Raw genomic sequence first — 27,043 nt, 5'->3', positions numbered from 1 at the left:
ACTAGTGGTGTGCCACAGGGATCAGTGTTGGGTCCATTGTTATTTGTCATCTATATCAATGATCTGGATGATAATGTGGTAAATTGGATCAGCATTTTGCTGATGATACAAAGATTGGAGGTGTAATGGACAGTGAGGAAGGTTTTCAAAGCTTGCAGAGGGATTTGGACTAGCTGGAAAAATGGGCTGAAAAAATGGCAGATGGCGTTTAATACAGACAAGTGTGAGGTATTGCACTTTGGAAGGACAAACCAAGGTAGAACATACAGGGTAAATGGTAAGGCACTGAGGAGTGCAGTAGAACAGAGGGAGCTGGAAATACAGATACATAATTCCGTAAAAGTGGCGTCACAGGTAGATAGGGTCGTAAAGAGAGCTTTTGGTACATTGGCCTTTATTAATCAAAGTATTGAGTATAAGAGCTGGAATGTTATGATGAGGTTGTATAAGGTTTTGGTGAGGCCGAATCTGGAGTATTGTGTTCAGTTTTGATCACCAAATTACAGGAAGGATATTAATAAGGTTGAAAGAGTGCGGAGAAGGTTTATAAGGATGTTGCTGGGACTTGAGAAACTCTGTTACAGAGAAAGGTTGAATAGGTTAGGACTTTATTCCCTGGAGCGTAGAAGAATGAGGGGAGATTTGATAGAGGTATATAAAATTATGATGGGTATAGATAGAGTGAATGCAAGCAGGCTTTTTTCACTGAGGAAAGGGGAGAAAAAAACCAGAGGACAAGGGTTAAGGGTGAGGGGGGAAAAATTTAAAGGGAATATTAGGGGAGGCTTCTTCACACAGAGAGTGGTGGGAGTGTGGAATAAGCTGGCAGACGAGGTGGTAAATGTGGGTTCTTTTTTAACATTTAAGAATAAATTGGACAGATACATGGATGGGAGGTGTATGGAGGGATATTGTCCATGTGCAGGTCAGGGGAACTAGGCAGAAAATAGTTCGGCACAACCAAGAAGGGCCAAAAGGCCTGTTTCTGTGCTGTAGTTTTTGTATGGTTTCTATAGTTTCTAGTTTCCTTTTGTAAGCTTTTAAAAACTTCCCAATCCTCTGTCTGCCCCCTAACATTTGCCTCCTTGTATGCCCTCTCCTTTGCTTTAACTTAGGCTTTGACTTCTCTTGTCAGCCACGGTTGCATCCTTTTTCCATTTGAAAATTTCTTCTTTATTGGAATATACCTGTCTTGCACCTTCCTCACTTCTCGCATAAACTCCAGCCACTGCTGCTCTGCCGTCCTTCCCGCCAGTGTCCTCTTCCAGTCAACTTTGGCCAGTTCCTCTCTCATGTCACTATAATTTCCTTTACTCCACTGAAATACCGACACATCAGATTTCGGCTTCTCTTTTTCAAATTACACAGTGAACTCAATCATATCACCTCCGGTTCATTACACAATACCCAATCCAGTACAGCCGATCCCCTAGTGGACTCAACAACAAGCTGTTCTAAAAAGCCATCTCGCAGACATTCTACAAATTCTCTCTCTTGAGATCCAGTGCCGACCTGATTTTCCCAATCCACTTGCATGTTAAAATCCCCCACAATTATCATAATACTGCCCTTCTGACAAGCCTTTTCTATTTCCTGTTGTAATTTGTAGTCCACATTACTGCAGCTGTTTGGAGGCCTATAAATAACTGCCATCAGGGTCCTTTTACCCCTGCGATTTCTTAGCTCAACCCATAAAGATTCTGCACCTTCCAATCCTGTGTCACCTCTTTCTAATGATTTGATATAATTTCTTACCATTAAAGCCACGCCACCCCCTCTGCCTACTTTCCTATCCTTCCGATACACTGTGTATCCTTGGACGTTCAGCTCCCAGGGACATGCATCCTTTAGCCACGTCTCAGTGATGGCCACAATACCTGCCAATCTGTAGCTGTACGACAAGATCATCCACCTTTTTCCTCAGATTCTTGGACTCTAAGTCGGTGGGGATTTTGTTTTTTGTTCTTTTTTTCAAGGAGGCTTTGAGAACATACTTGAATCATTTCCTCTGTTTAGTGTGAATCCAGAAGAGAATATCTACATTTTTAAGTTGGATGTGAGGGATAAAAATGGTGTGTGACACCTGGCCATCAGGGTCATTCAGTATATCTGCAGCAGCAACTTTGCATTAAGTGTCAGAAAACCGAGTCACTGTGACAGCATATCTCCTATAATAATCATTAACTTTGTGGCACTTTGAATCCTCAGGGAAGATGAGGTGTTTGTGCATTACATTGAAAAGATTGAATACAATGCAGATAAAGACTTTGGTTATTCTTTGCAGAAACCGAATTACATTATAGTTTTTATAAATGTTGAGAAGAATTGTTTCTGCAACTTCTGGTCAATTTCTTGACATTTTCAGCAATTCCTTTGCACAAAATGATATTGAGGTTCCACATATTCCCTATTTAACCTTATTTGACTCCTATTTGAGTTGTGTTCTCATTTCCATCAGGGTCTGGATTTTTTGATAAGGTGTAATGCCTGTGCTGTGGGAAGTTTATTAGAATACACTAATGACTCAAAATATCATCAAACTTCCTAAAACTCAAAAGTAGTTTGGCCCAGGCTCTTTCAGGAGGCTTAAAATGTTTGATTTTTCAGGTCGTTACCATCTAATGCACCACAGCTAGGGAAGCATTTTTTTAAATGAAAGAAATGATTTTCTATTGTAATCAATGGTATTTTGGCCATTTACAAGCTAAGCACTGAAGCCCTTAAGCAAAATTATCACATGACCTTCATGGCCATTGTTATCAGAGAACCTGATACAAAATAGATTGAATAATATATTCTATCACCATGTATCAGCAATTAAATTTTAATAGCAAAACTTACAATATGATCTTTTAGCACAATAGATCAGTAACTTTGGTATATTGAGACAAGAATTTCAGGAGCTCAAATATCTTGAACATTTTGTGTGTGTCTGTGTTAGCTTTATTCCTTACTGATTTACTTGTGAAGTCTTTGGAAAAGCATTAGGGGGTGGTGAGGTATTGATTGTTTACCCAGTCTCACTCTTCAAGATAGAAGGAAGGAATTGTGAAGCTAATTAGAGGTGAAAATACTGAGTTAAGATAAGTAATGTCATACTCCTGAACAATAATAAGATTATCTTATTTAAACTGAAGAAGAATCTCTTAATACAAATTGTATTTTTGGTAGTGAAAATCATTCATTTTTGTTTCAGCAGGATGAACAATCGTTGAGCAGTGAAGAATTTGAACTCAGTGACTCCACATGGATGTCAGTCGATCGCATAAACTCTGACCAAAGCTCTACCCTGGAAGAAAGAATGCATAGTCCACAGAACCTAGACAGTCATCAGGATGGTTGGTGCTATTGTGTATTAAAAAATTATGCTGTTAACAATCTTGAGTTCAATTAGATGATTTTTTTTTGGAGAAGTGCTACTTCACAAGTATAAATTTCATTGAAACATAGATATAGGATTAAACACAGCCACATATCATCACTATTGATATATAATTTGACCAGTCACTATTTGATAGAGTTTAATCATGGCATTTAAAAATGTATTCTGATTTGGCATTTGATTTCTTACCTTGGGCAATCACCGTGAAAATACATAATCAAACTTTATAAATGCCTCATGGAAATATAGATAAAAAGGGCAATATTTAGAGACATTCCTCATTATGCTTTGGATATTGGACAAAAACCTGTTTCTCATCTCTGTCTGTCTTCGGAATATCCATGTTAAACATCTTCATGCGCCTGCCATTCAGAAGTAGCAATAAAACCCTTTCATAGTATAGCACATTTTTAATTGTTTCCTCACTCTTATTGAAGCTTCCTTTGCATATTTTCTCAGCAGCATAAGAGATGTGATAGCAACCAACCAGCTGACTTTCCCACTTCAATCCTCAAAATGACAAATGTGATGATAGGAAATTATGTTTCTTTGTTTACAGTTCATTGCATGTGTGATCATGCTGCACTAAATCTGACATTTGATCAGAAATTAGAAAAATAATTGTACTAGTTGGAAATCTGAAAGAAAATTGTTTAAAGATACTAAAGCAATAGTACTTTATTTAAATAGTTTGCAATCTTTCTGAGATTATTTAAAAGCAAGTTTCTAATTGGCTGAAATTATTGATGGGGATAAGGATTTCAAGTGTTGATTCCTAATGTGGAACGTGAACTTGTGGGCAGCTCTGTTACTTTGCACCGATTAAAGAATTGAGTAAGACTAAAATTGTCGAGGATGAAAGCAGAAAATGAACAGATGTTCAGCGCCGTCTCCCTCCGTTTGACTGATTTCCCTCGCTGCTGCTAGCAGGCGGAAGATGCAGGAGTCCTGGGTCCTACTCCGCCGGGTTCGGGAGCAGCTGTTGCCTGCAACTACTGGTCTTCATGATGGGCTTGCCTCAACGCTGAATGCGACCTGTAGTTGTGGACTCACTTCAGGAACTCTGCATTTCATGTTTCTTCTGTTTTTTTTGTTTGCTTTTTTACTATTTGCGCAATTTGTTTGGAGCGTTTCAGCACTGAACTAACTCTGCAGCTGTGTCTACGGCTATCAGCAGAGCGTTGAAGACTACCATCGGCACAGCGCTCAGTTTTGGGGACTTCACGGTTAATGTTTTTTGTTTACTTTTTATTGTTTGCACAATTTGTTCTCTTTTTCACAATTAGCTGTTTGATGGTCTTGTAGTGTGGGGCTTTTCTTTGAATGAGTTCTGTTGTGTTTCTTTGTTTTGTAGCTGCCTACAAGAAGATGAATCTCAAGGTTGTATACTGTATTATTGATAATAAAGGTACTTTGAACTTTGAAGCTGTTTGTGGCTGCTGCAACTTGACTTTAAAAATCTTTAACTTAGGATTGAACCTACAAAGCCACTTATCATGCATTGAAAACAGAAAAGATCTCTGTAGTTTCAAATGTTGACAGAATTGCCCTGTGGTCAAAAGAGAAGAAAAATATTTGTGCTGACAACTAATTTTGAACTTATTCATAAATAATTCATTTTGCATAATGATTCAGCAAATGATAGGTCAGGAAATTTTAGAGCCAGTAGTATGTTCATTATATTGAATGAAAACAGTATAGCTCATTATGTGTTTTGTTATAGCAATACAATTTGGCAGATTATTAAATATTTCATATTTAAATTTAATTTTTAATAAAAGAACAAAACTATTGGATATATTTACCAGGCCAGGAGGCATTTGTATGTTTGAAACAGAGTAGTCTTCAGTACAGAACTGAGGAAGTTAGGGGCTTGAATACAGTTTCAGGTGTCGGAGTAAGAAAGGGAGAAAGAAGGCAAATTAAAAAGAGTCACAACTGATCCCCACTGATCTCCCTCTTGGCATTTATCCCTGAAAATGGGATGAGTACTAACCTTGCCCCTCCACCTCTTCCCTCACCACCATTTCATCACTTCACTTGTAAATCTATTGGGGTCGTCTACTGTGCCTGGCGTTCCTGGTGCAGCTTCCTCTACATCGGTGAGATCCGACATGGGTTGGGGGATTGCTTTGTTGTGTACTTTCACTCCATCTGCAACAAAAGGCAGGATTTCCTTCTGGCCACTCATTTCAATTCAACTTCCCATTCTCTTTCCAACATGGCCTTCTCTACTGCAACAATGAGGCCACTCTCAGGTTTGAGGAGCCACACCTCGTATTCCATCTTGGTAGACTCCAACTTTCTCTTTTTTCCATTCCACATTCTGGCTCCTCTCTCACCCCTTCTCTTCTCCTCACCTCATCATCTCCCTCTAGTGCCCTTCCTCCTTCCCTTTCTCCCATGGTGTACTGTCCTCTCCTTTCAGATTCTTTCTTAGAGTCATAGAGAAATACAGCACAGAAACAGGCCCTTCAGCCCACCTAGTCCCTGCTGAAAACACTAAAGATGTCTACTCCCATTGACTTGCACCAAGACCATAGCTCTCCATAACCCTACTATCCATGTACCTATCCTAACATTTCTTAAATGTTGAAATCAAGCTAGAATGCACCATTTGTGCTGGCAGCTCATTCCATACTCTCACAGCCCTCTGAGTAATCTTCCTTAGCCCTTCTTCTCTTCCACTTATCACCTTTCTCCCTCTGCTGATTTTACTTACTACCTGCTAGCTTGCACTCCTTTCCATCACCACACCTTCTAATTCTGACTTCTTCCCTCTTCCTTTCCAGTCCTCATGAAGTGCCTCGGCCTGAAACACCAACTGTTTATTACTTACAATAAGTGCTGTCAGATCTGCTGAGTTCCTCCAGCATTTTTTTGTGTGTTACTTTTGATGCATTGAAGACAGTTTTGATTAAAATCCAAATGAGGATAAAAATATGATAGATTAAAATGATGATTCAGGAACTGTTAATAACAACTGCAAAATTTATTACTAGTGTCTACTGTCTGAAAAAAGAATGAGAGCAACCTGAAAAATAAATGAAAGTATCGATTACAATGGAAAGTTGTTAAAGTAGAAATTGTGTTTAATTGTAAAGTGCCTTATTGAAAATGATTTCCTTTGCTCTGATCTTCATTGCATCCTTGGGTAAGAGTGGATTGGAACAGAAATACAGTATCGAACTTTGAGTGGTAATTACAGTCTGCAGAATTGAATGACATATAATCTGTACCTTTCATCACAGCATGAAGGGACCCAAATCCCAAATCCTGATGGGGGGGGGAAGAAGTTTTACTTTCTGTACGAGCATTGAAAGGTGTCATGGTTAAAATAGGGGATCATGGAAGGAAGTCTTATGATGGAAGTAAATACCTAGATGTTACAGATTGGCCTGTATGGACGTGATGAAAGAGGATGTTAGGGAAAGCCACGTTTGGTAGTTTAGAAAGGAAAATTGGGAAAGCAAGGAGTATGTACCATTACTGACAAATTAAACTCTCTTGTAAGTAAGCAGAAAGTGATAAGATAACAAAGAGGAGCACAGTTGTTAGCGATAATAAAGAAATTTACATGTGAAAATAGGTTAGATTCTTAATGAAAAGAGGGGATGTTATTGCTATTTAATTTAGGTGAATGAGTGTGAACTATTAAATGGGATAACCCCTATAAAGGAGGAATTTATTATCTTTGAAGATAGACTGATTGGCAAACCCAAATGAAATGTATCCCAAGCTGTTAAAAGAAGTACCAGCCTGGGATACAGAGGCTCTGACTACTATTTTCATTTCCTGATGGCCAACAGAAAGATGTTGAAGGATTGGAGAAGTGCCAGTATTATACTGCTGTTAGGTAAACATATCCTATTTAGTATATCTTAGACCGTGGGCTCATCAGGGAAATGTATTTTAAGATAATCAGGGACAGTCTGAGTGAATTTGTAAAGAGGCAGTAGTGTCTAAATTAATTGAAATATTTGATTAAGTGACTAAAAGGGCTGTTGATAGCAGCGCATTTAATATAATGTACCTGGTTTTCGCAGGCTTTCAACAAGGTCCCACCTGGCAGACTGGGCAAAACATGAATGGGATCCAAGGAAGATGTAAATTTAGCCAAAACTGGCTTAGTGACAAGAAGCCAAAAACAAGCTGAGGTTGAGTGTTTCTGAGGCTGGAAACCTGGTGCCACGGGGCTCTGCAGGGCTCAGTACTCACTCTCTGGCTTTCTATGATTTCGACTCAAATGGATGGCTTATGAGAAAGAAATTTGGAAATGATTCAGAAATTGTTTGCATGGTCAACCACAAAGAGGTTTAAACTGTAGGAAAGTATAGATACTTTGGTTACTTGGTTAGAAAAGTGGTAAATGGAACAATCTGTAAAAGAGTGAGCAAATGGCAAGGAGTGCTGCAACAAGGCAAGGAAACGCACAATAAATGATAGGATTGAATATGTCAGAGCGAAGAAGGACTTTGGAGTATATGCCGCAAGTCTTAAGAAGTAGCAGGACAAGTTAATAGGTAACTTTTAAAAAAGCATATAACTTTATTAGCTGAGGCATAGAATAAAGGAGTCAGAGAACTCTTTTCAAAGTGATGAGCATAGTAGCGATATGTGTTCCATAATTGTATCACATTTAAGATTTTAGAAGTGGGTGCAGATGATTGTTGAATGTGTCGGGTAGAGACAAGAAGAATGCTGTTCTGGTTCTCAGAGAGCAGAGAACAGCATTGGTTATGCCACATCTTGACTATTGTATATAGATCTAGTAACCTAATCACAGGAAAGCAAAGAGTGCAACTGAGATTTACAAGGACATTGCTGAGGTTGGAGATTTGTAGTTATGCAGAAAGTTTGATTAGAATGATATTGCTTTATGTGGAACAAAATAGACAATTGATGTGAATTAAATTAGGACCACTCTAGATACAGTAAAAAAAAGTATTTTCCATTGGAAGTTGGATAAAACAAAGGGTTATATATGTAAAAAAAATTGGTTGAGGAATCAGAGAGGGTTTAAAGAAATTCATTGTCTGGTTGATATAGGACAGAAATCCTTAACCATATAAACTTAGATGTATACTTTAAGAAGCCTGACTTACAGGGCAATATCTAAGTCCAGGAAGGTTGGCTTATGTTGCTGAGCCCTTTATCAATGCAGTATATACACCTCTATAAAGTCACTCCTCAGTCTCCTATGTTCCAAGGAATAAAATCCTAGCCTCTTCCTATAACTCAGGCCCTTGAGGCCTGGCAACATTCTTGTAAATTTCCTTTGTACTCTTTCTGGATTAATGACTAAACGCTGTTTTTGTCACCACGTAAGAGGAAAGAGATCATTAAGTGAAATCATATTTAAGGCAAGTTGTTTTGATTGGTGATTTTGGAATTTGTCCCTTCTGGTGCTTAGTCCAATGACAGTGGTATTGTCCACAAGCTTTATCAGTTTAACTGATGGATCACTGGAGGCAATGTCATAGGTGTGTAGAGGAGAGAGGAGAGAATACACCCCTGTGGTATGCCAGTGCTGTGTGAGCGGGATATAGAGATGTAATTGTCTAGTCTCACATACTGCCGACTGTCAGAGAGGAAGTTTGTCATCTGTAGATGGGACCTGGTATATTGAATTTGGTGAGTTTCTCTTGCAGAAGCTCAGGGATGATGCTGTTGAAGGCTGAACTGAAATCAGCAAGGAAAATCATGATATATGTACCAGATAGCTGGTGTGCTGTAGTATGAAGTCCAGACCAATGTTAACTGCGTTAGATCTGTTGGTTCGGTAGGTCAACTGTATCAGATCTGGGCAATTTGGAGCTATGAATTTGAGAAATGACAATACCAGCCTTTTAAAAGTCTTCATTATGACTGATGTGAGTGCAGCTGGCCTGTAGTCATTGAATCCAGTGATATTTGATTCTTTAGGGACTGCAATAATAACAGGTTTCTTGAAACATGCTGGAACAGTACATAGTTTAAATGACTATGGATGTAGACAGCTAGTTAGTGCCGTGTTTAAGGATGGCAGGGGAGACTGAGTCAGGGCTGAAAGCCTTCTCGATATTTTGCTTCCTGTACAGCTTCCTTGTCTCCTTTTTCTTGACAATAAAGGGTGTGGGCATTGGTAATGATCTGCTTGAATGGGCACCGGAGTGGGGGGGGGGGGGCGGGGTGGGTTCTTGAACTTCATTTGCAGAAAGCTGGTTTTCCAGTTTGACTGAATTTTGGTATTTGGCGGCTCTGATTGCCTTCTTTGGCTTGTACTTGGCCTTTTTGAACTCCCCTTTACTCTGAAGACCACTGTCTTCTCCAGACACAGCTGTCTAAGCTTGCAGTTGAACCAGGGTTTATTAATGCTGAAGCTGATGATTGTTTCAATTCTACAAATGTCGTACTTAATGGAAGAAATAAGAAGACCCAAGGGGGATGTTCTTCAATGGAAGAATGAATTTAGCTGACTGCAGGAAAGTGAAATGAATGATGACTGTTATTTTTTCTGTTTGACAACAGAGAGAGCAAAGTGGGTAGCAGCTGGACAGGCAGCAGTTCCATGGCAAAAAAAGGTCAGGAAACTGTAAACTAGTCGGGGAATTGTAACTGTAGTTTAGAAGAAAATAAAATAAAAGTAGAGGTGAAATAAAAGGAAATCATTGGTTTTGAGCAAGCTGAAACTGTGAGCTGAATTGTACCAGCTCTGGCAAGTGATTTTGATCAGAACTGTTAGTGTTTAGCCATTAAATCTGAAGTTAAGTTCTAGATTAGTATTTTAAGGAAATCTGTGAGTGTCAAATCTGTCAGTTCACATAGTTGCTGGATTAGCCAGAGAATTCAGCAGTGCTCAGGCTTGCCAGATTGCTCAGGGAACTTGCCATTCAGATCCTGTACCCAGACAGATATAGCAAAGTTGAGGCTTGTAGGGCAGAATTTTCTTCAAAATAAATTTGCATGACATTATTTTTTTTAAAAAAAAGCTATTTCTATATGTTTCCATGTGCTTTTAATTTACTTGATCTTTTCCATGGGACTTCCAACTGATCATCTCTATTTCTGTAATCCCATCACCCAGTCTAACCTCTTTCTCTAAATTTGTAACATGACATTCTCTTGGTGCAAATCTGACATTATTATTACTCTTGATAACACAAGTGGTGCTGTTGCCTTTTTGGACTGACTTCTATGTTGGGGAGACTGGGTTCATGAAAATACTTTATCCAGAAGTCTGAGTTCTTTGAGCAAAGTACTCTGACAACAAAAAACATTCATGTGTTATACCCAGTGCAGCTGAACTGGAGCAGTTAGATGTGATTCAAAGTACATTTATTGTCATGTTAGAGAACTTTGAGTTATCCAGGCTTTCCTGGCTGATTGCTGACTAATTTATATTGGTATGGGTGGAAGTATATACATATTATGGCAGTAGTGAATTTGGTGTTCTCCTGATGCCAGGAAATTGCCAGCTGTGCCAATGTGAATAGTACATGAAGATGTCCAGTACAATTATGCATTTTCTGCAATTTCACTGGGACAATCTACTTTGGGTAAAATTGAAAACAGTTTGTGTATCGCCAAGAGACTGCACCACACAATACATTTTCAAGGCTCTTGAGTCTAAACCTCTAAATTAGAATAATTAGTTCAACATAGCACAATATACAGAAAGCAAAACACAGAGTGAAAGAAAGAGAATGGAGTAAGAGAATTGTTGGTAGAATCTCAGGTGGTGATGAGAGATGTGCCAACTAGTGGAGTGGTGCCGCAGCAACAACCTGGCACTCAACGTCAGTAAGACGAAAGATCTGATTGTGGACTTCAGGAAGGGTAAGACGAAGGAATACATACCAATCCTCATAGAGGGATCAGAAGTGGAGAGAGTGAACAGTTTCAAGTTCCTCGGTGTCAGGATCTCTGAGGATCTAACCTGGTCCCAACATATCGATGTAGTCATAAAGAAGGCAAAACAGCGGCTATATTTCATCAGGGGTTTGAAGAGATTTGGCATGTCAACAAATACACTCAAAAATTTCTATAGTTGTACCGTGGAGAGCATTCTGACAGGCTGCATCACTGTCTGGTATGGAGGGGCTACTGCACGGGACCAAAAGAAGCTGCAGAAGGTTGTAAATCTGGTTAATTCCATCTTGAGCACTAGCCTACAAAGTACCCAGGACACCTTTAGGGAGCGGTGTCTCAGAAAGGCAGCATCCATTATTAAGGATGCCCAGCACTCAGGGCATGCCCTTTTCTCACTGTTACCATCAGGTAGGAGATACAGAATCCTGAAGGCACACACACAGTGATTCAGGAACAGCTTCTTCCCCTTTGCCATCCAATTCCTAAATGGATATTGAAGCTTTGGACACTACATTTTTTTTAATATACAGTATTTCTGTTTTTGCACATTTCAAAAAAATCTATTCAATATACGCAATTGATTTACTTGTTTATTTATTATTGTGCGTTATTTTATTTATTTATTTAATTTTCTCTCTGCTAGATTATGTATTGCATTGAATTGCCGTTGCTAAGTTAACAAATTTCACATCACATGCTGGTGATAATAAACCTGATTCTGATTCTGAGAAAGAAAAAGTAAAATAATTTTTCATCTCTTCTACATTTCCATTATGATGGAAAGTACCCATATTTATAAAGTCAAATATTCAGTGAGGCAGCAATAGCACATAATACATCACTGTGTAGCATTTATTTCAATTGCCCACCCAGTGAGCTGGGATTGAAAAGTGTAAGTTTAGTGTTTTTGGAAAAGATTAAGTTTCAATTGTTTGTTTCTGAGAAACGGCTGGGATCTGATGGACAATTTATTCCTATTTATTCCCACATGTGGTAGTCAAGGAATCATAGAGTTATTCATAACAGAAACAGTCCTTTGACCCAACTTGTCTATGCCAACCAAGGTGCCCACCTGAGCGACTCACATTTGTGTGTACTTGGCCCATATCCCTGTAAACCTTTTCTATCGATGTACCTGTACAAATGTCCTTTAAACATTGTAATTATCTGCCTCTGTCAGCTCATTCCATACACCCACCACCTTCTGTGTGGAAAAACTCCCTTTGCTCCCTTTTAAATCTTTTTCATCCCACCTTAAACCTATGCTCTTTATTTTAGACTAGAATAAGAAAAAAGTGTGACGATATACCCCAATGCCCCTCATAATTTTATAAACCTCTTTTAGGTCACCCTCAGCCTCTAATAAAATGAAAATAGTCCTAGTCTATCCAGTCTCTCCTTGTAATTCAAGTCCTGCAGTCCAGGTAACATCCTTGAGAATCTTTTCTGTATGCTCTCTTGCTTAATCACATCCTCCTTATAGCATGGGGACCAGACCTGCATGCAGCACTCCAAGTGCTCTTCAGTGTCAAGTTTAACTGCAATGTAAATGACTTTCATGCTCAGTGCCCTAAATGATGAGGCAAGTATGCCATACACCTTCTTCACTATCCTGTCTCACAGTGTCGTCACTTGCAGGGAACTTGTACCCCTGGGTATCCTTGTTCTACAAAAGTCTCCAGGGCCCTTCCATTCACTGTGTACAGACACCCCTGGTTTAATTCTCAAAATCTATCACTTTGCATAGTTAAATTTTATCTGCCATTACTCTTCTTACTTTCCTGGTTGATCTATATTGTGCTGTAAGCTTAGACAGCCTGCTTCCCTGTCCATTATACCAGCAATTTTGGTATCATCTGCAAATTCATCCAAATTGTTCATATATATGACAAACAACAGGAGAAGATTATTGTTTTGATATTCTATTTCTTAGACTGATGGGTTGAGTTTCATTTACTTTCATTCTGATTTTGATGCTTCTGAGGTGGCTATTAAAGCCAATGTGGGAATGGCAGATTCAGCGTTTGGGCAAGTGTTGGCCAATAGGATAGGTGGATGAGTAGTTGATGAGGTAGTCTGCTTCTTCCACCATGTAGGCAGAACCTCATTGTGTTCCTGATACATGCATCACATTCGAAATCATCCTTCTCCACTTAGAAAGTCCTTGGGTGAAAGCAACCCAGGAGTCTTCAAAAAATTGCATTTCTTCAGGAGATTTTAAGTACATTCTTACTTCTCTGTTCACCTGGAAATCTTTTCTCATGACAGCACAGAATGGAGTATCTGCTTTGGAAGCTGGAATCAGGGATACGAATAAAGTACCCTGTCTATCTTGACCAAATCAATGTACCTCAGGCCTTAATACTGGGAATATTAGAGTAGGAGAGGACACCATCATTGGGTTTCTTGTCCTTCCAGGGAATTTTATGGCGATGACGTTGCTGGTATTTTTCCAGTGCCTCAAAACGCCTGCCTCATATAGCCCAGGACTCTGAAGCATTCAGGAGGGCTTGAACTCCACAACAAACCGAAGACTGTACTGAGGCATTGAAACTAGTGAACTTCATTACTTGTGTCTGCCTTCATCAAAGTTCAAATTTATTATTAAAGTCTGTAAACATTATACAACCTTGAGATTCCGTTTCTTTCAGGAACTCACAAAACAAAGAAACACAATAGAATCTATGAAAAGCCACAGAAGCCAAAGACCACCGCACATCCTTACTGAGTCAGGAGATGGATCTCAAGATTTGGTGTGTGATTTGTGTCATATAAGGTCTCAACCTTTCTATGTGAAGGCAGTGTTACTATACTGGCACCTGTCCTTGTGTTGAATTTTTTTGAGAGAAAGCACTCCCTATCCTGATTTATCTGGGATTTCTGAACCATTTAATGTGATATTGTCATTGTGATTTTAGCTCCATGAAACCAGAAGATATAGGAGCAGAATTAGGCCATTCGGCCCATTGAGTCTGCTCTGCCTTTCCATCATGGCTGGTCCTGGATCCCACTCAATCCCATCGCCTTTGATGCCCTGACCGATCAGGAAACTATCAACTTCTGCCTTAAATATACTCAGGGGCTTGGCCTCCACCGCAGTCTGTGGCAGATCATTCCACAGATTCACTACTATCTGGCTTAAAAAAACCCAACTTCTCCTTACCTTTCTTCTAAAAGGTTGCCCCTCAATTTTGAGGCTGTGCCCTCTAGTTCTAGATATCCCTGCCAGAGGATACATCCTCTCCACATCCACCCTATCTAGTCCTATCAACATTTTCTAGGTTTGAATGAGATTCCCCTGCATTCTTCTAAATTCCAGTGAGTACAGGCCCAGAGATGCCAAATGCTGCTCATATGTTATCCCCTTCATTCCCGGAATCATCCTCGTGAACCTCCTCTGGACTCTCTCCAATGACAACACATCTTTTCTGAAATATGGGCTTTTCTGAGATATGGGGGGGGGCTTTGGGGTTCTAACATTTAACTGTCATTCATTCTTTGGAGCACTCCTCTGTTTTCGTGGATGGTTACGAACAAAACTAATTTCAGGATGTATATTGTACATTTCTCTGACATTAAATGCACCTTTGAAACCTTTGAAAGCTGTTGATAATGCTCCAATTGTGGCCTGATTAATATCTTTTATAGCTTCAGCATTATCTTCTTGCTTTTATATTCTATTCCCCTTGAAATAAGTGCCGACATTGCATTTGTCTTCTTTACCACAGATTCAACCCGTAAATTAATTTTCCTGGAGTCTTGCACAAGGACTCCTAAATCCCTTTACACCTCTGGTGTTTGAATTTTCCCTCCATTTACTAAAATGGAAGGCATAGATTTTGTTTGAATTGATGGGATAACATGTTATTTCTGTCAATAGTTTGGGCAGTCTGTTTATGGGCAGATGAAACTGTTTTTGATTGAAACATAGAGAAAAAAGATTGGCTAAAACTTACAATTGCATATTGCTGTGTTTTTGTGCACCATATGATCCATTTCTATAAAAAATAAGTGTAATTGAAAATTTGGGAATTACACTGTGGTTTGCAAAGTCAACATTTTTGTGTTGCATTAAATGCAAAATGTGCAAGACAGCCTGGACATCTGCAGTGGTGCCCTGAAACACCTGAGTGCTAGATCTGGGATTTACACTCTGGTTGAAGTGATCCATCATTTGCAAGTTCTGAATGCAGTGGTAACCTTTCACAACAGGTGTGATACTATATTCGTACAGCTTAAAGTGTTTTTCTCATGGTTTCCTCCTTCTCAGTATTTTGTAAGAGAAATCAGAATCAAGTTTATTATCACCAGCATGTGATGTGAAATTTGTTAACTTAGCAGCAGCAGTTCAATGCAATGCATAATCTAGCAGAGAGAGAGAAAAAATAATAATAAATCAAAATAAAACATAAATAAACAAGTACAGTAAATCAATTATGTATATTGAATAGATTTTTTGAAAATGTGCAAAAACAGAAATACTGTATATTTTTAAAAAAGTGAGGTAGTGTCCAAAGCTTCAATGTCCATTCAGGGATCGGATGGCAGAGGGGAAGAAGCTGTTGCTGAATCGCTGAATGTGTGCTTTCAGGCTTCTGTATCTCCTACCTGATGGTAACAGTGAGAAAAGGGCATGCCCTGGGTGCTGGAGGTCCTTAATAATGGACACTGCTTTTCTGAGACACCGCTTCCTAAAGATGTTCTTCCAATTCCTCAGAGACTAATTTATGATTTCAGTCTAGATTCTTAGAGAGGCCTTCATTTGCAGTTGGAATGGTATGACTGTTCTGGTGCATTTATTGAATATACTCCAAGTGCTTCTTGCAGAATGAGGGCCCAAATTCAGTCTGAGCTTCCATTGGAAGATGATTGTTTCTGGGATGTAAAGAAGTTCCTGCTCCTGGCAAGGTATAGAATAATTTGAGGAAAAGCTAAAATTACCCCATCTGAATTTACAATGGGAATACATTAAAACAGCCTTAGATTACTGGAGCCCAGACCTCCAGCTCATAAAGTCATGACTTCTGATGCAGTTGTCTCATTTCATTAATGTTAAGAAAAATGGAAGACTGAATATTGTTAGTGATTGTTGTTCGGTAGCTTTAGGTCTAGGAGAGCAATATTGAGGACCAACGTGCTTTCCAATTCTTATCTAGATTGAGTATACTTTTGCATCACCTTGTATATACAAATGATAATTCATGCAATGTTTTTTCTTGAAAATAATTTGCTTTACAGTGGTAGTCCACCACAACCAACACTGAATGTTTCTGAAGTTGATTCTTCTTGGACTTCCAGGTGGTTTCAGGTATTGATTATAATCAAAGTTTCAGTGACTAACTCTGTCATCTTCTTCAGGAATGATGCCTTGTGTACATCTAGTCCGGTGGTATTTATACCCCGTAGTCCATCCCTCCTGATTGGTTAGTTCTCATACAATCAGGTTACCATTCTCCCACCTTGTTTACAATCAAATTCCAGTTCTCACTTAGAGCAAGATCCTCGTCTTTGTTAAAATTCTTTTCCTCTAGTTTTATTTCAATGCTTCCTTTACCAGACAGTCCTAAAAGCCATTAACGTGGCACAGTAGTTATGTGTTGTCAGTCAATCCTATGGCCGTTGTAAATGCAACGTTCTGCTTCTGCCGACTTATCCGGTTAACCCAAATGGATACACTTCCTGTGCTCCTTGATGCGGGTTTCCACTGTGCATCTCGTTTGGCCGATATATGCTGCTCGGCATTCACTGAGAATCCTGTAAATGCCAGCCGATCTGAGTCCCAGGTCATCTTTGACCCACAGAAGCTGTGACTTGAGCTTCCTTATGGGTTTATAGATGGTATTAATTGCTCTAAGTAAGAACTAGAATTCAATTATAAACAAGGCGGGAGAGCAGAAACCTGATTGGATGAGGACTATCCAATCAGGAGGGATGGACAATGGGGGTATAAATACCACCGGACTAGACATGCCCAGGCATCATCCATAAAGAAGGTGGAAGAGTTTGTCATCGAAACATTGGTTATAATCGGTATCTGTATCCAACTGGAATCCTGAGAAGTGCTTATTTGTCACATATGTCAGGAAAGCACTAGATCCTGTTTCTGAAGTTGTTACAAAATTAGAGAATGGATAATGTTGGTGATCTTGTATACCTTCTTGCTTAGCGAGATTTGATACTGTATCTCAGCCATGATGTACATAAACAAAGTACTTGCTGTAAAACAGAATACAGTGATTTAGATGATAAATCAAGCTAATTATAAGAAGATGAAGGTTAGTGATTAGTGTTGTAGTTGTAATCAGACAGATGTAATTAACTTTCTACCTACTTGCATTATTTATAGTGTGAATGATCCTGATGACATTAATGTCAGAATGTGATCAATTACAGATGACATCTATTTGATTGAGGAAAGATAATATTCAGAAACATGCAGATATAGTCAATAAAAATTTAGTCAATGAATTTAAAGCAAAATGTGTTGTTCCCTAGTTCAACAGATTAATTCATACAGAACAGGACTATTTGATCCTTTTCTTCTGCAAGTTTATCTGACTGCAGATGAGAAAGAATCATAGGTAATGGTTGGTCCAAGTGCTGCAGAAAGAAGTAAAAGTTAATTATTCAAGCTGTTACAGTGCCACACAGAGCTTAAAAGCTATGCAACAGATTTTCATGAACATATTTGATACTTGCAAATTTACTTTATTGATGATTATATTCCCCAAATTTGAAAAACCTCATGCTAGTCAATTATAAATGTATATGAAAAATCGTCACTTGGTAATGTTGCAACCTAGGACCCAAATGAAGATGAATATCTCCAAAAAAAGACAGGACTTGTGATTACAATAAGTAGCAAAGAAAACTCACCAATGCCCCTACTTTCTGAGGAGGCTGAAGAAAGTTGGACTATGCACAACGATACACGTGTCCTTCTACAGGTGCAGAGTAAAGAGCATCCTATCATGCTGTATCACTGCATTGTACAGAAACTGCACTTCAGTGGAGAGGAAGGCCCTGCAACGGGTAGTCAGAACTGTCCAATGCATCACCCGCATCAGCCTATTCACCAAAGAGGACATATATACAGAAGGATACTGGGAAAAGGCCAGCAACGTCATGAAGAATCCCACTAATCCTGCTCATAGACTGTTTGTCCCACTGCCATCAGGGGAAGACAATGTGGCATCCATGACAGGACCAAGAGCAGTTACTTTCCCCAAGCAATTAGGCTGATCAATACCTCCACCCACTAGTCCATCCTACCACATCCCCCATCACCATTACTTCAACATTTCCTGTCAGAGTCACCATTATGTACAGACACCCCTCTGCCTAGCATCACTTTATGGATATGGAATCAGTATATGAATATAAGGTATATTTTGTATTTGTATTTATTCTTATTGTGTTCTTTATTGTGTTTTTTTTATGCTGCATCAGATCTGGAGTAACATTATTTTGTTCTCCTTTACACTTGTGTACTGGAAATCACATTAAACAATCTTAGATCTTGATATTACAGCATTAATATTGTTGCTGGGATGTTTTGCAAGAGCTTTAGCATTAAAACTCGACATCAGTATACATAGGAAATATTAGGCTAGGTAGGTTTTAGGGTGTATTGTGAAGGAAGAGGGAGAGACTGAGAAATGAAGAAAATGGTGAAAAACATCAGGAGCATATTGTACAGAAGGATAGAATTGAAGATGGCTACAGAGATCGGAAGCAGTAAGATGGTGAAAGGATTTTGTTGAACTATCAAAATCAAATATTCTCTGTAATAGTAACCCAACATATGCAGGGATAAGGGATGAACCAGAAAGCTACCAAATTATATTTGCACAGGTTAGTTGGGATACATTGACTGATGCAGCATTCATAAATGACACAGAGAAAATGTAATAGCCTTTAAATATGATGTTATGTGCTCAAATTAAATACAAAATTATAAGTGATAATCTTATGGAAACAACACTGACATCAGGTTTAGTTACAAATAAGTATAATCTCCATATGTTTTAGTTCATTCAATGTCACTACTTTGAATTACCTACTTGGGGGATAGACTGCCACCTAGTGTAGTCAATATTGATTCTGTTGCAATATTTAAAATGAAACTTGCGCAATTCCTAATTCATCAGAGGTACAGAAAGATAATGTTTCCTATTTAGATAGAAGAGCCATCTTGTCTTAATAAAAAATGAATGTTAGCTCATGGACATACCTCAAATATGCTCCATATTTAGTAGAGAAAAAAATTTCTCTGCTGTAAGGAATTAAGGTTGTGTGCATTCAACATGGATGTTTAAGGATTTCAAATAAAAGGCAAAATTATTATTTTCTATGAATGGGCCTATGGTGCAATATAATTTCTCTTCTACTTTTGGCATAATTGATGAAGATATTCTTCGACATGTTACACTCCTGCAATCTGGCCTGCTGGAATTCCCTTGCTTTCTTTTTGTTTCTTTGCACTATTGTCTGAAGATATAAAATCCATGTACACAAATACACCTTCAGAAAAGAGAGTGAAGAAATAAAAAGAAAACAAGGGAATTCCATTAGGCCAGTGCAACCCTCTACATCTCTGTTGATCTTTGCAGAATGACTGTGGTGTCGGTCAGTTTGTATGATATCCCATTTTGGAGAAGTTGCCATTTTCTCCATCTAAACTTTGAATACAAGGAAGACTTTGACACTTGCATGTTATGTCAGTTTGTGGGACCAAATAACTAGTGTCTTCAATTTCCATTGCTAACCTTTGACACAATGACTTTGAGGATGCAGCAGTTAGTATACAAGCGGTGGCAGTGTGTAGTGAGACTGTCAGGAAGGACAGGCAGATGACGGGACAAAATTGCAGTCATTAGATTGAGTTGCAGTGTAACAGGTGGACAAAATCAAAAAAGGGGACAAATACAGAACCGAAAGTGTTATAGACAGAATAAGGCAGATGATCTTGTAGCTCAGTTAGAGATTGGCGGGTATGATGCTGTGGGCATCACTGAGTCATAACTGAAAGAATATCATAGTTGGGAGCATAACATCCCTGCTTTTGTATTCTAGACCTCTTGAAATGAGCGCTAGCATTGCATTTGCGTAAAATGCAATGCTATGGTTGCGTAAAAAGAGCCGGCAAAAGAAATTTAAGTCAGTTATATTTATCTTAAACCTATGCAACCATTCCCCACTATTACAAATGATTAATGAAGATGCCCCTGCATTAGCATTCTGATATGTTAGGAAAACAAATGTAAATTGAGGACTGCAATTCAGGGAATCAAAGACCTGCAGATCGTGGAGATTCAAAATAAAAACAGAAAAAATATGTAGAAACTCAGCAGGAGAAGTGATGAAGGGTCTCAGATCTGAACTGTTTATTGTTTCTCTATCCATGGATGTTGCCTGATGTGTTGATTTTTTTTACAAAAATTGCAATTTTGGAACTGTGTTTACACATTTAAATATTGAAGTATGAGATGGTTATACAAGCATGAAAAATTCTGCAGATGCTGGAAATCCAAAGCAACACACAAAAAATGCTGGAGGAACTCAGCAGGCCGGGCAGCATCAATGGAAATAGTAAACAGTCAGAGATGGTGACTGTTACTCTTTTCCATAGCTGCTGCCTGGTCTGCTGAGTTCCTCCAGCATTTTGTGCATGTCGAAATTAAATAGTTATGTGGGAATTTGTTGCTGCTACTTCAGGAAGCTCTGATGTTTTGCTACAAAATCTAATAAGTAATTTTTCAAAGGATAAAATAATTTCTCTGGTGAGCATAACCTGCTGTAGAAGGTATAATGAATGTATATAATTTGTTGAATTGCTGAGGCATAGAGGCTATGGACTGAGGGGGAGGAAATGGATGGGATTTAGTATAAATAAGTACAGTGGTCCATATGGATGCAGTGAGCATATGGACTATATGACTGTGTAACTCTAATGACTCAGAATCTTGATTGCCGGCCTTTTAGACTTCTTTCTCAACCAAAATCACTCGAGAGCATGTTCATGAGATTTTTTTTTGTAGATTGGCAACTAATTTTCTGATATTGTTATCTCATAATCATAGTCTCATAAAGTAATGTAATATGGAGCCAGGTCCTTTGGCCCAACTGGTCCAAGCTGACATCAGCATATTCCCTGCTAGCCCCAGTTAGCTGTGTTTGGCCCATAACTTTCCAACAAACCCACCCACCCCTGCCCCCCCCAGCTCTTCTCTTCCATATATCTGTCCAGATGCTTCTTTAATGTTGCATTTGTACCAGCTTCGACCACTTCCTCTGGCAGTTTACACTATCCCCTGTGTAAAGAAGTTTAGCTTAGATTAGATTAGATTCAACTTTATTGTCATTGTGCCGAGTACAGATACAAACCCAATGAAATGTATTTAGCATCTGACCGGAAATGCAAAGAATAGTGTTATTTACAAAATAACTGCGAATTAAAAAAGTGCTGCAGCACACAAATAGAAAAGTACTGAGACCGTACAATACGGATGCAATACTGCTTAACGCCGTGATGAGAGGTTCAGCAGTGTCACAGCCTCGGGGAAGAAGCTCTTCCTGTGCCTGCTGGTACAGGAGCGGAGGATCCTGTAGTGCCTACCGGGAGGGAGGAGAATTTAGAAGTCCATGGTTAGGGTGAGATGCACCCCTGATAATGCTTTTCGCCCTGCCCAGGCAGCGTTTATGGTAGATGTTCTCAATGGTGGGCAATTGGGTGCCGATAATCCGCTGAGCAGTTTTCACCACGCGCCTCTTAGGTTTCTTTTAAATCTCTCTCTCGTCTTATATCCATGTCTTCTAGTTTTTAACTCCCCAGTCCTGGGGGAAAGACTATGCTGTCCACCTTATCCACACCCACCATGATTTTATAAACGTCTATGAGACCATCCCTCATTTTCTTGTGCTTTAGGGAATAAAGATCTAGTATGGTCCATCTCTCCCTGTACTTCAGATCCTCTAGTCTTGGTGGCATCCTCACTAATTTATTCTGCACCCACTCCAGATGGATAATGTCTTTCCAATAAAAGGGTGACTAAAAGTGTACACAATTCCCCAAGTGCACTCTCACCAACTATTTATATAATTGCAACATCATGTCTCTACTACTAAAATCAATGCCATTACTGATAAAGGCCAGCATACTAAATGCCACTGCTTACTTGTACAACTGCTTGTAATATGACTGTAATTTACATAATAGTAACAACACTGACCCCTGAGGCATCCCACTAGACACAAGCCTCCAGATGGAGAATTGACCTTCAACCATCACAGTTTGCTTCCTATCATCAAACCATTTCTGAAGCTACCTTGCTAGTTCTCCCTGAATCCCATGTGACCTAGCCTTCCAGATGAGTGTGTCATGCAGTATCTCATCAAAGGCCTATGAAAACCCACATTGACAACTTCCACTGCCCTACCCTCATCTATCTCCTTAGTTACTTCTTTGAAAATCTCAGAGATTTGTCAGACATGACCTCCCATGCACAAAACAATGCTGACTACTCCTGACTTGGTAGATCTTGTCCATTAGAATTGCTTACAGTAACTTCCCTGCAACTCAAGTCAGGCTCGATGGCCTGTAGTTCCCTGGCCTGTCCTTGCAATTTCTTTAACAATAGAACAATATTAGCCACCCTCTTGTGTTTTAGAACTTCGCTAGTGCCTAATCACAAAGCAAGTATTTCTACCAGGGTCATCGTGTTTCTTCCCTAGCTTCCCATAAGATCTGAGTTTGCACGTAATCAGGCCGTGGGCATTTGACCACCTTAACACTCAGGTAACTTGCTTGGCTACCTGATAGGTTGAGAAGAATTTCTCAGAATTCTTTTCCCAAATTTGGCTGCAATTTTTTTTGTCTGGCTTGGGTGATTGTTAGCCATGACTGTGGTCTTCTAAATCAGAAGCTTATGGGTTCAGTCACCATAATAGAGACTTTGAAATATAAATTAGCAATAATTTCAGTGCAGCTCTGTACTGCTGTAAGTGCTTTCATTTTAACAAGGCATTTTTTTCTCTCTCGTGCATATATTTAAATTTGTTCCCTGGTAAATATTTATCTCTCAACATTTCAAAACCATCTCTTCCTCATTATTGCCTGACCACAAATTGGCTTCTAAATACAATAGCATTATGACAGATAAAGTTCAAAGCTATTTTATTGAGTGGAGCGCCTTTTGAGACATCCTCTGACTGTGATAAGTACAATGTAAGTGCAATTTGCTCCTTTCCTTGTGTGTTTGATGAGTCACACATGGCTTTAACTATAGCAATTTGTATATAATTGTTTTGTCAGTGTGCAATACAGCAGGAATTTGTATGTAACCTAAGAAAATGAAAAATCTTATTGCAAACCCCAGAGAGAAACATTATTTATTCTATCTAATAGATAAACAAGCACGAAGTTAGATAGCTGCAACTCTCATGACTCCCAAAGTTGTGCATTTTTACCAAAAAAGACTTGTGTTTTAACAGAGGAATCTCATTGTTCAATAATTATTCATGTATACTCATGCCAAAATTTAACAAAGATTGTAAACTTTGTCTTGGTACCCATCGGATGGTAGTCTATAAATTGGGAGATAGAGGCCAGTATAATTTTCCCGAGAGTCTTACAATGATGTGCTATTTAGTGTGCTTTGTAAAGACACATTTAACTACTGAATTGGAGTAATATTGGTATAGGCTTTGGCTCAACAGGTTTCAGCTAGAGCAGCCAGAGTCTAGAAGTTAGACTTGAGAAGTTAGAGCCAAACATATAACAAGTGTAGGCAGGATGGTAGTTCAGACTATGGAATGCTTCTCCTTTAAGATGTCAGATTGCAGGGTACCTTGATGTCTAGATCTGCAGGAAATACATCCAGCTTCAGCTCCTGACTGATAAGGTCAAGGATCTGGAGTTGGGTGCATTCAGGACCCTCTGGCAGGCTGAAAACATCAGAGGTGAAGCTTTCAACTGAGGTTGTCACACTCAGGGTGTAGGCTTCAGATAGTAGATGGGTGACCAGTAGAAGTGGTAAGGAGAGTAAGCAGTTAGTGCAGGATTCCCCGTGGCCATTTAAGCAGTTAGTGCAGGATTCCCCGTGGCCATTTTCCTCAGCATCAAGTATACCACTATCGATACTGCTGGTGGGGTGGGGGCGGGGCGGAGGATGACCTGTTAGGGCACATCATCAGCAGCCAGGCCAGTGACACTGAAACTGGCTTTGAGGCTCAGCAGGGAGGGTAAAGTCAGACAGTCTCAATAGTTCGGGGGACGGACAGGAGATTCTGTAACTGCAAAAGAGATGCCGGGATGGTGTGTTGCCTCCCAGGTGTTAGGGTCCAGGATGTCTTAGAGTGGCTGCAGAACATTCTCAAGAGGGAGAATTTGTCACCAATGGTCTTGGTAGAAGGGGAGAAGAGGTCCTTCGCAGTGAGTGTAGGGAGTTAGAAAGCGGCTGAAGAGCAAGACCTCTTAGGGTAGTAATCTCTAGATTACTTGTGATCCCATCCGCTAGTCATGGCAGGAAGAGGATGATAGTACAGATGGATGAGTGGCTGAGGAATTGGTGCAGGGGGCAGGGTTTCAGGTTTTTGAATAATCGGAACCTTTAAAGGAGGGATGGGTTGCATCTAAACTGCAGGAGAAAGAATATCCTGGCCAAGAGGTTCGCTCGTGCTACTTGGGGGGTGGGGGGGTGGTTACCTGGTTTAGTAGGGAAGATGAGAACCGGAGCACTGTCAGAAAGTGGAGGGATGCAGAGAAAGGTCAGGAATTTATATTGTAGCTTTTTAAAACTCTAATTAGACTGCATCTGAAGTATTGAATAGAGCTCTGGTTGCCCCATTATAGGAAGGATGTTGAGGCTTTGGAGAGGGTTAGGGTTAGAATGTGCAGATGAGGTTTACCAGGATGTTGCCTGGATTACAGTGTTATAAAGAGATGCTGGACAAACTTGGGTTGTTTTCTCTGGAGCAGCGAAGGCTGAGGGGAGATGTGATAGAAGTTTATAAGGATTATAAGAGGCATAGGTAGAGAGAAATATAGAAACATAGAAAACCTACAGCACAATACAGGCCCTTCGGCCCACAAAGCTGTGCCGAACATGTCCTTACTTTAGAAATTACCAAGGGTTACCCATAGCCCTCCATTTTTTAAGCTCCATGTACCTATCCAAGAGTCTCTTAAAAGACCCTATCGTATCTGCCTCCACCACCGTCGCCGGCAGCCCATTCCACACACTCATCACTCTCTGCGTAAAAAAACTTACCTCTGACATCTCCTCTCAACCTACTTCCAAGCACCTTAAAGACAATATCTTTTTCCAAGGGTTGAAATTTCTAATAACAGAGGGCAAGCATTTAAGGTGAGAAGAGGTAAATTTAAAGGAGATGTGAGGGGAAAGTTTTTTACACAGTGAGTAGCGGGTGCCTGGAATGTATTGCCTGGGGTGGTGGTGGCAGCAGAAACATTGGAGACTTCTGAGCAATGTTTAGATAGACACATCAATGTGAGGAAAATGGAAACATATAGATATTGTGTAGGTAGGAGAGGTTAGTTAGCCATTTGATGACTAATTTAATTAGTCTGGCGTAACATTGTGGGCTGAAGGGTCTGCTCCTGTGCTATACTGTTTATGTTCTATTGTACTGATAATTTAGAGCAAAATGCAAATCAATTCCAGTGGCATATTAATCTTCCATTCTGCAGTTGTATTTTTATTTCTCTGCTGCACACCCCCACTTCCCCCCCCCCCCAGTGCCAATGTTACTGTATAAGGCTGAATATAAGATATTCATAAGTCTTCTGGTATAACTCTTAGCTCCGTCTTGACAGGGCATGATTTTTACAGGCTATAGTGACACCTGTATGCAATAAACACACCCTCAACAAAAAATACTTGCACAATGTAGTCAATTAATAGTAGAACTGAATTACTTGAATGATGTAATTTGTACAAGACACTTTGACACCAGAAGCACGTACAAATTACAGGTTGCAGACAACCCTACCAAGCTTTCATCCCATCAGTCTGATGACACACAAAAACCACAGTACAAGAAAACGGGCAGCCCACCAGTGTTGCACTGAAACTAAATATATTACAGCTGTTTTGTTCCAGTTCCTCATAGCCCTGAATTTCTTAATCCTCCAAAAAATATATTATGCCTTTTAAATCTCCAATTACCTCAATTCCACATCTCTCCAGAGAAGAGAATTTCAAATATTCACCTACTTTTATGTTAATAATTTCACACTGAATGAATTTGAAGATTGTGATGAGCAATTGATAGTGGATTTCTTTTTGTCTATTTTCAAAACAATTGTTTGGGACTGGAGTCCAATGTTTATCAAGCATCCCTATTTGTCATTGAGAGGTAACCTTGAAGTGATGCAGTTTGAGCCCTGGGTAGAGTGTTCACACTCTATTTATCCCATGAAAAGGTCAAGGAACAGAAATTTATTCCCAGTGGTGTGTAATTTGGAGGAAACTTGCAGGGGCTGGTGTTCCCAGGTGCCTTCTGTCTATGGCGTACAAGTTGTGAACTTAGCAGGTTTTAAAGAAACGTTAGTGAGCTGATGCAGTGAAACTTGCAGTTCTACATGTTACGAACCTGATGCGCTATTGGTGGAATAAGTGATTGTTTGGAACAGTGAAAGGGGTATCATTTAAGTAGACTGCTTTGTCCTAAAGAGGTTAAGTTTCTTGAATCTCATCTAGGTCATCGTACTCCTGACTTCTATATTACAGATGGCAATTTCATTTTGCCTTTGGTGTTCAATTTCTTTTTATTCATGTTTGAACCAAG

At 39.4% G+C, this 27,043-nt stretch overlaps 1 protein-coding gene across 6 annotated transcripts in view; it reads left to right on the top strand.

Annotated features, from left to right (window-relative positions):
• Positions 1 to 27,043, top strand: part of LOC134354245 (nucleolar protein 4-like) — a 424,681-nt gene that overhangs the window by 235,772 nt on the left and 161,866 nt on the right. For 4 of the 6 annotated variants that reach the window (XM_063063184.1, XM_063063154.1, XM_063063168.1 and 1 more), the window contains one exon: positions 3,197 to 3,338. In XM_063063184.1, the coding sequence (XP_062919254.1) occupies positions 3,197 to 3,338 (142 nt within the window). The remainder of the gene's footprint in view (positions 1 to 3,196; positions 3,339 to 27,043) is intronic. The other 2 variants (XM_063063177.1, XM_063063160.1) reach the window with 1 other exon arrangement.

This window comes from Mobula hypostoma, chromosome 1 (assembly GCF_963921235.1).
Source record: "Mobula hypostoma chromosome 1, sMobHyp1.1, whole genome shotgun sequence".
In the NCBI taxonomy this organism is placed as follows: domain Eukaryota; kingdom Metazoa; phylum Chordata; class Chondrichthyes; order Myliobatiformes; family Myliobatidae; genus Mobula; species Mobula hypostoma.
This window is presented reverse-complemented; position numbering and strand designations above follow the sequence as displayed.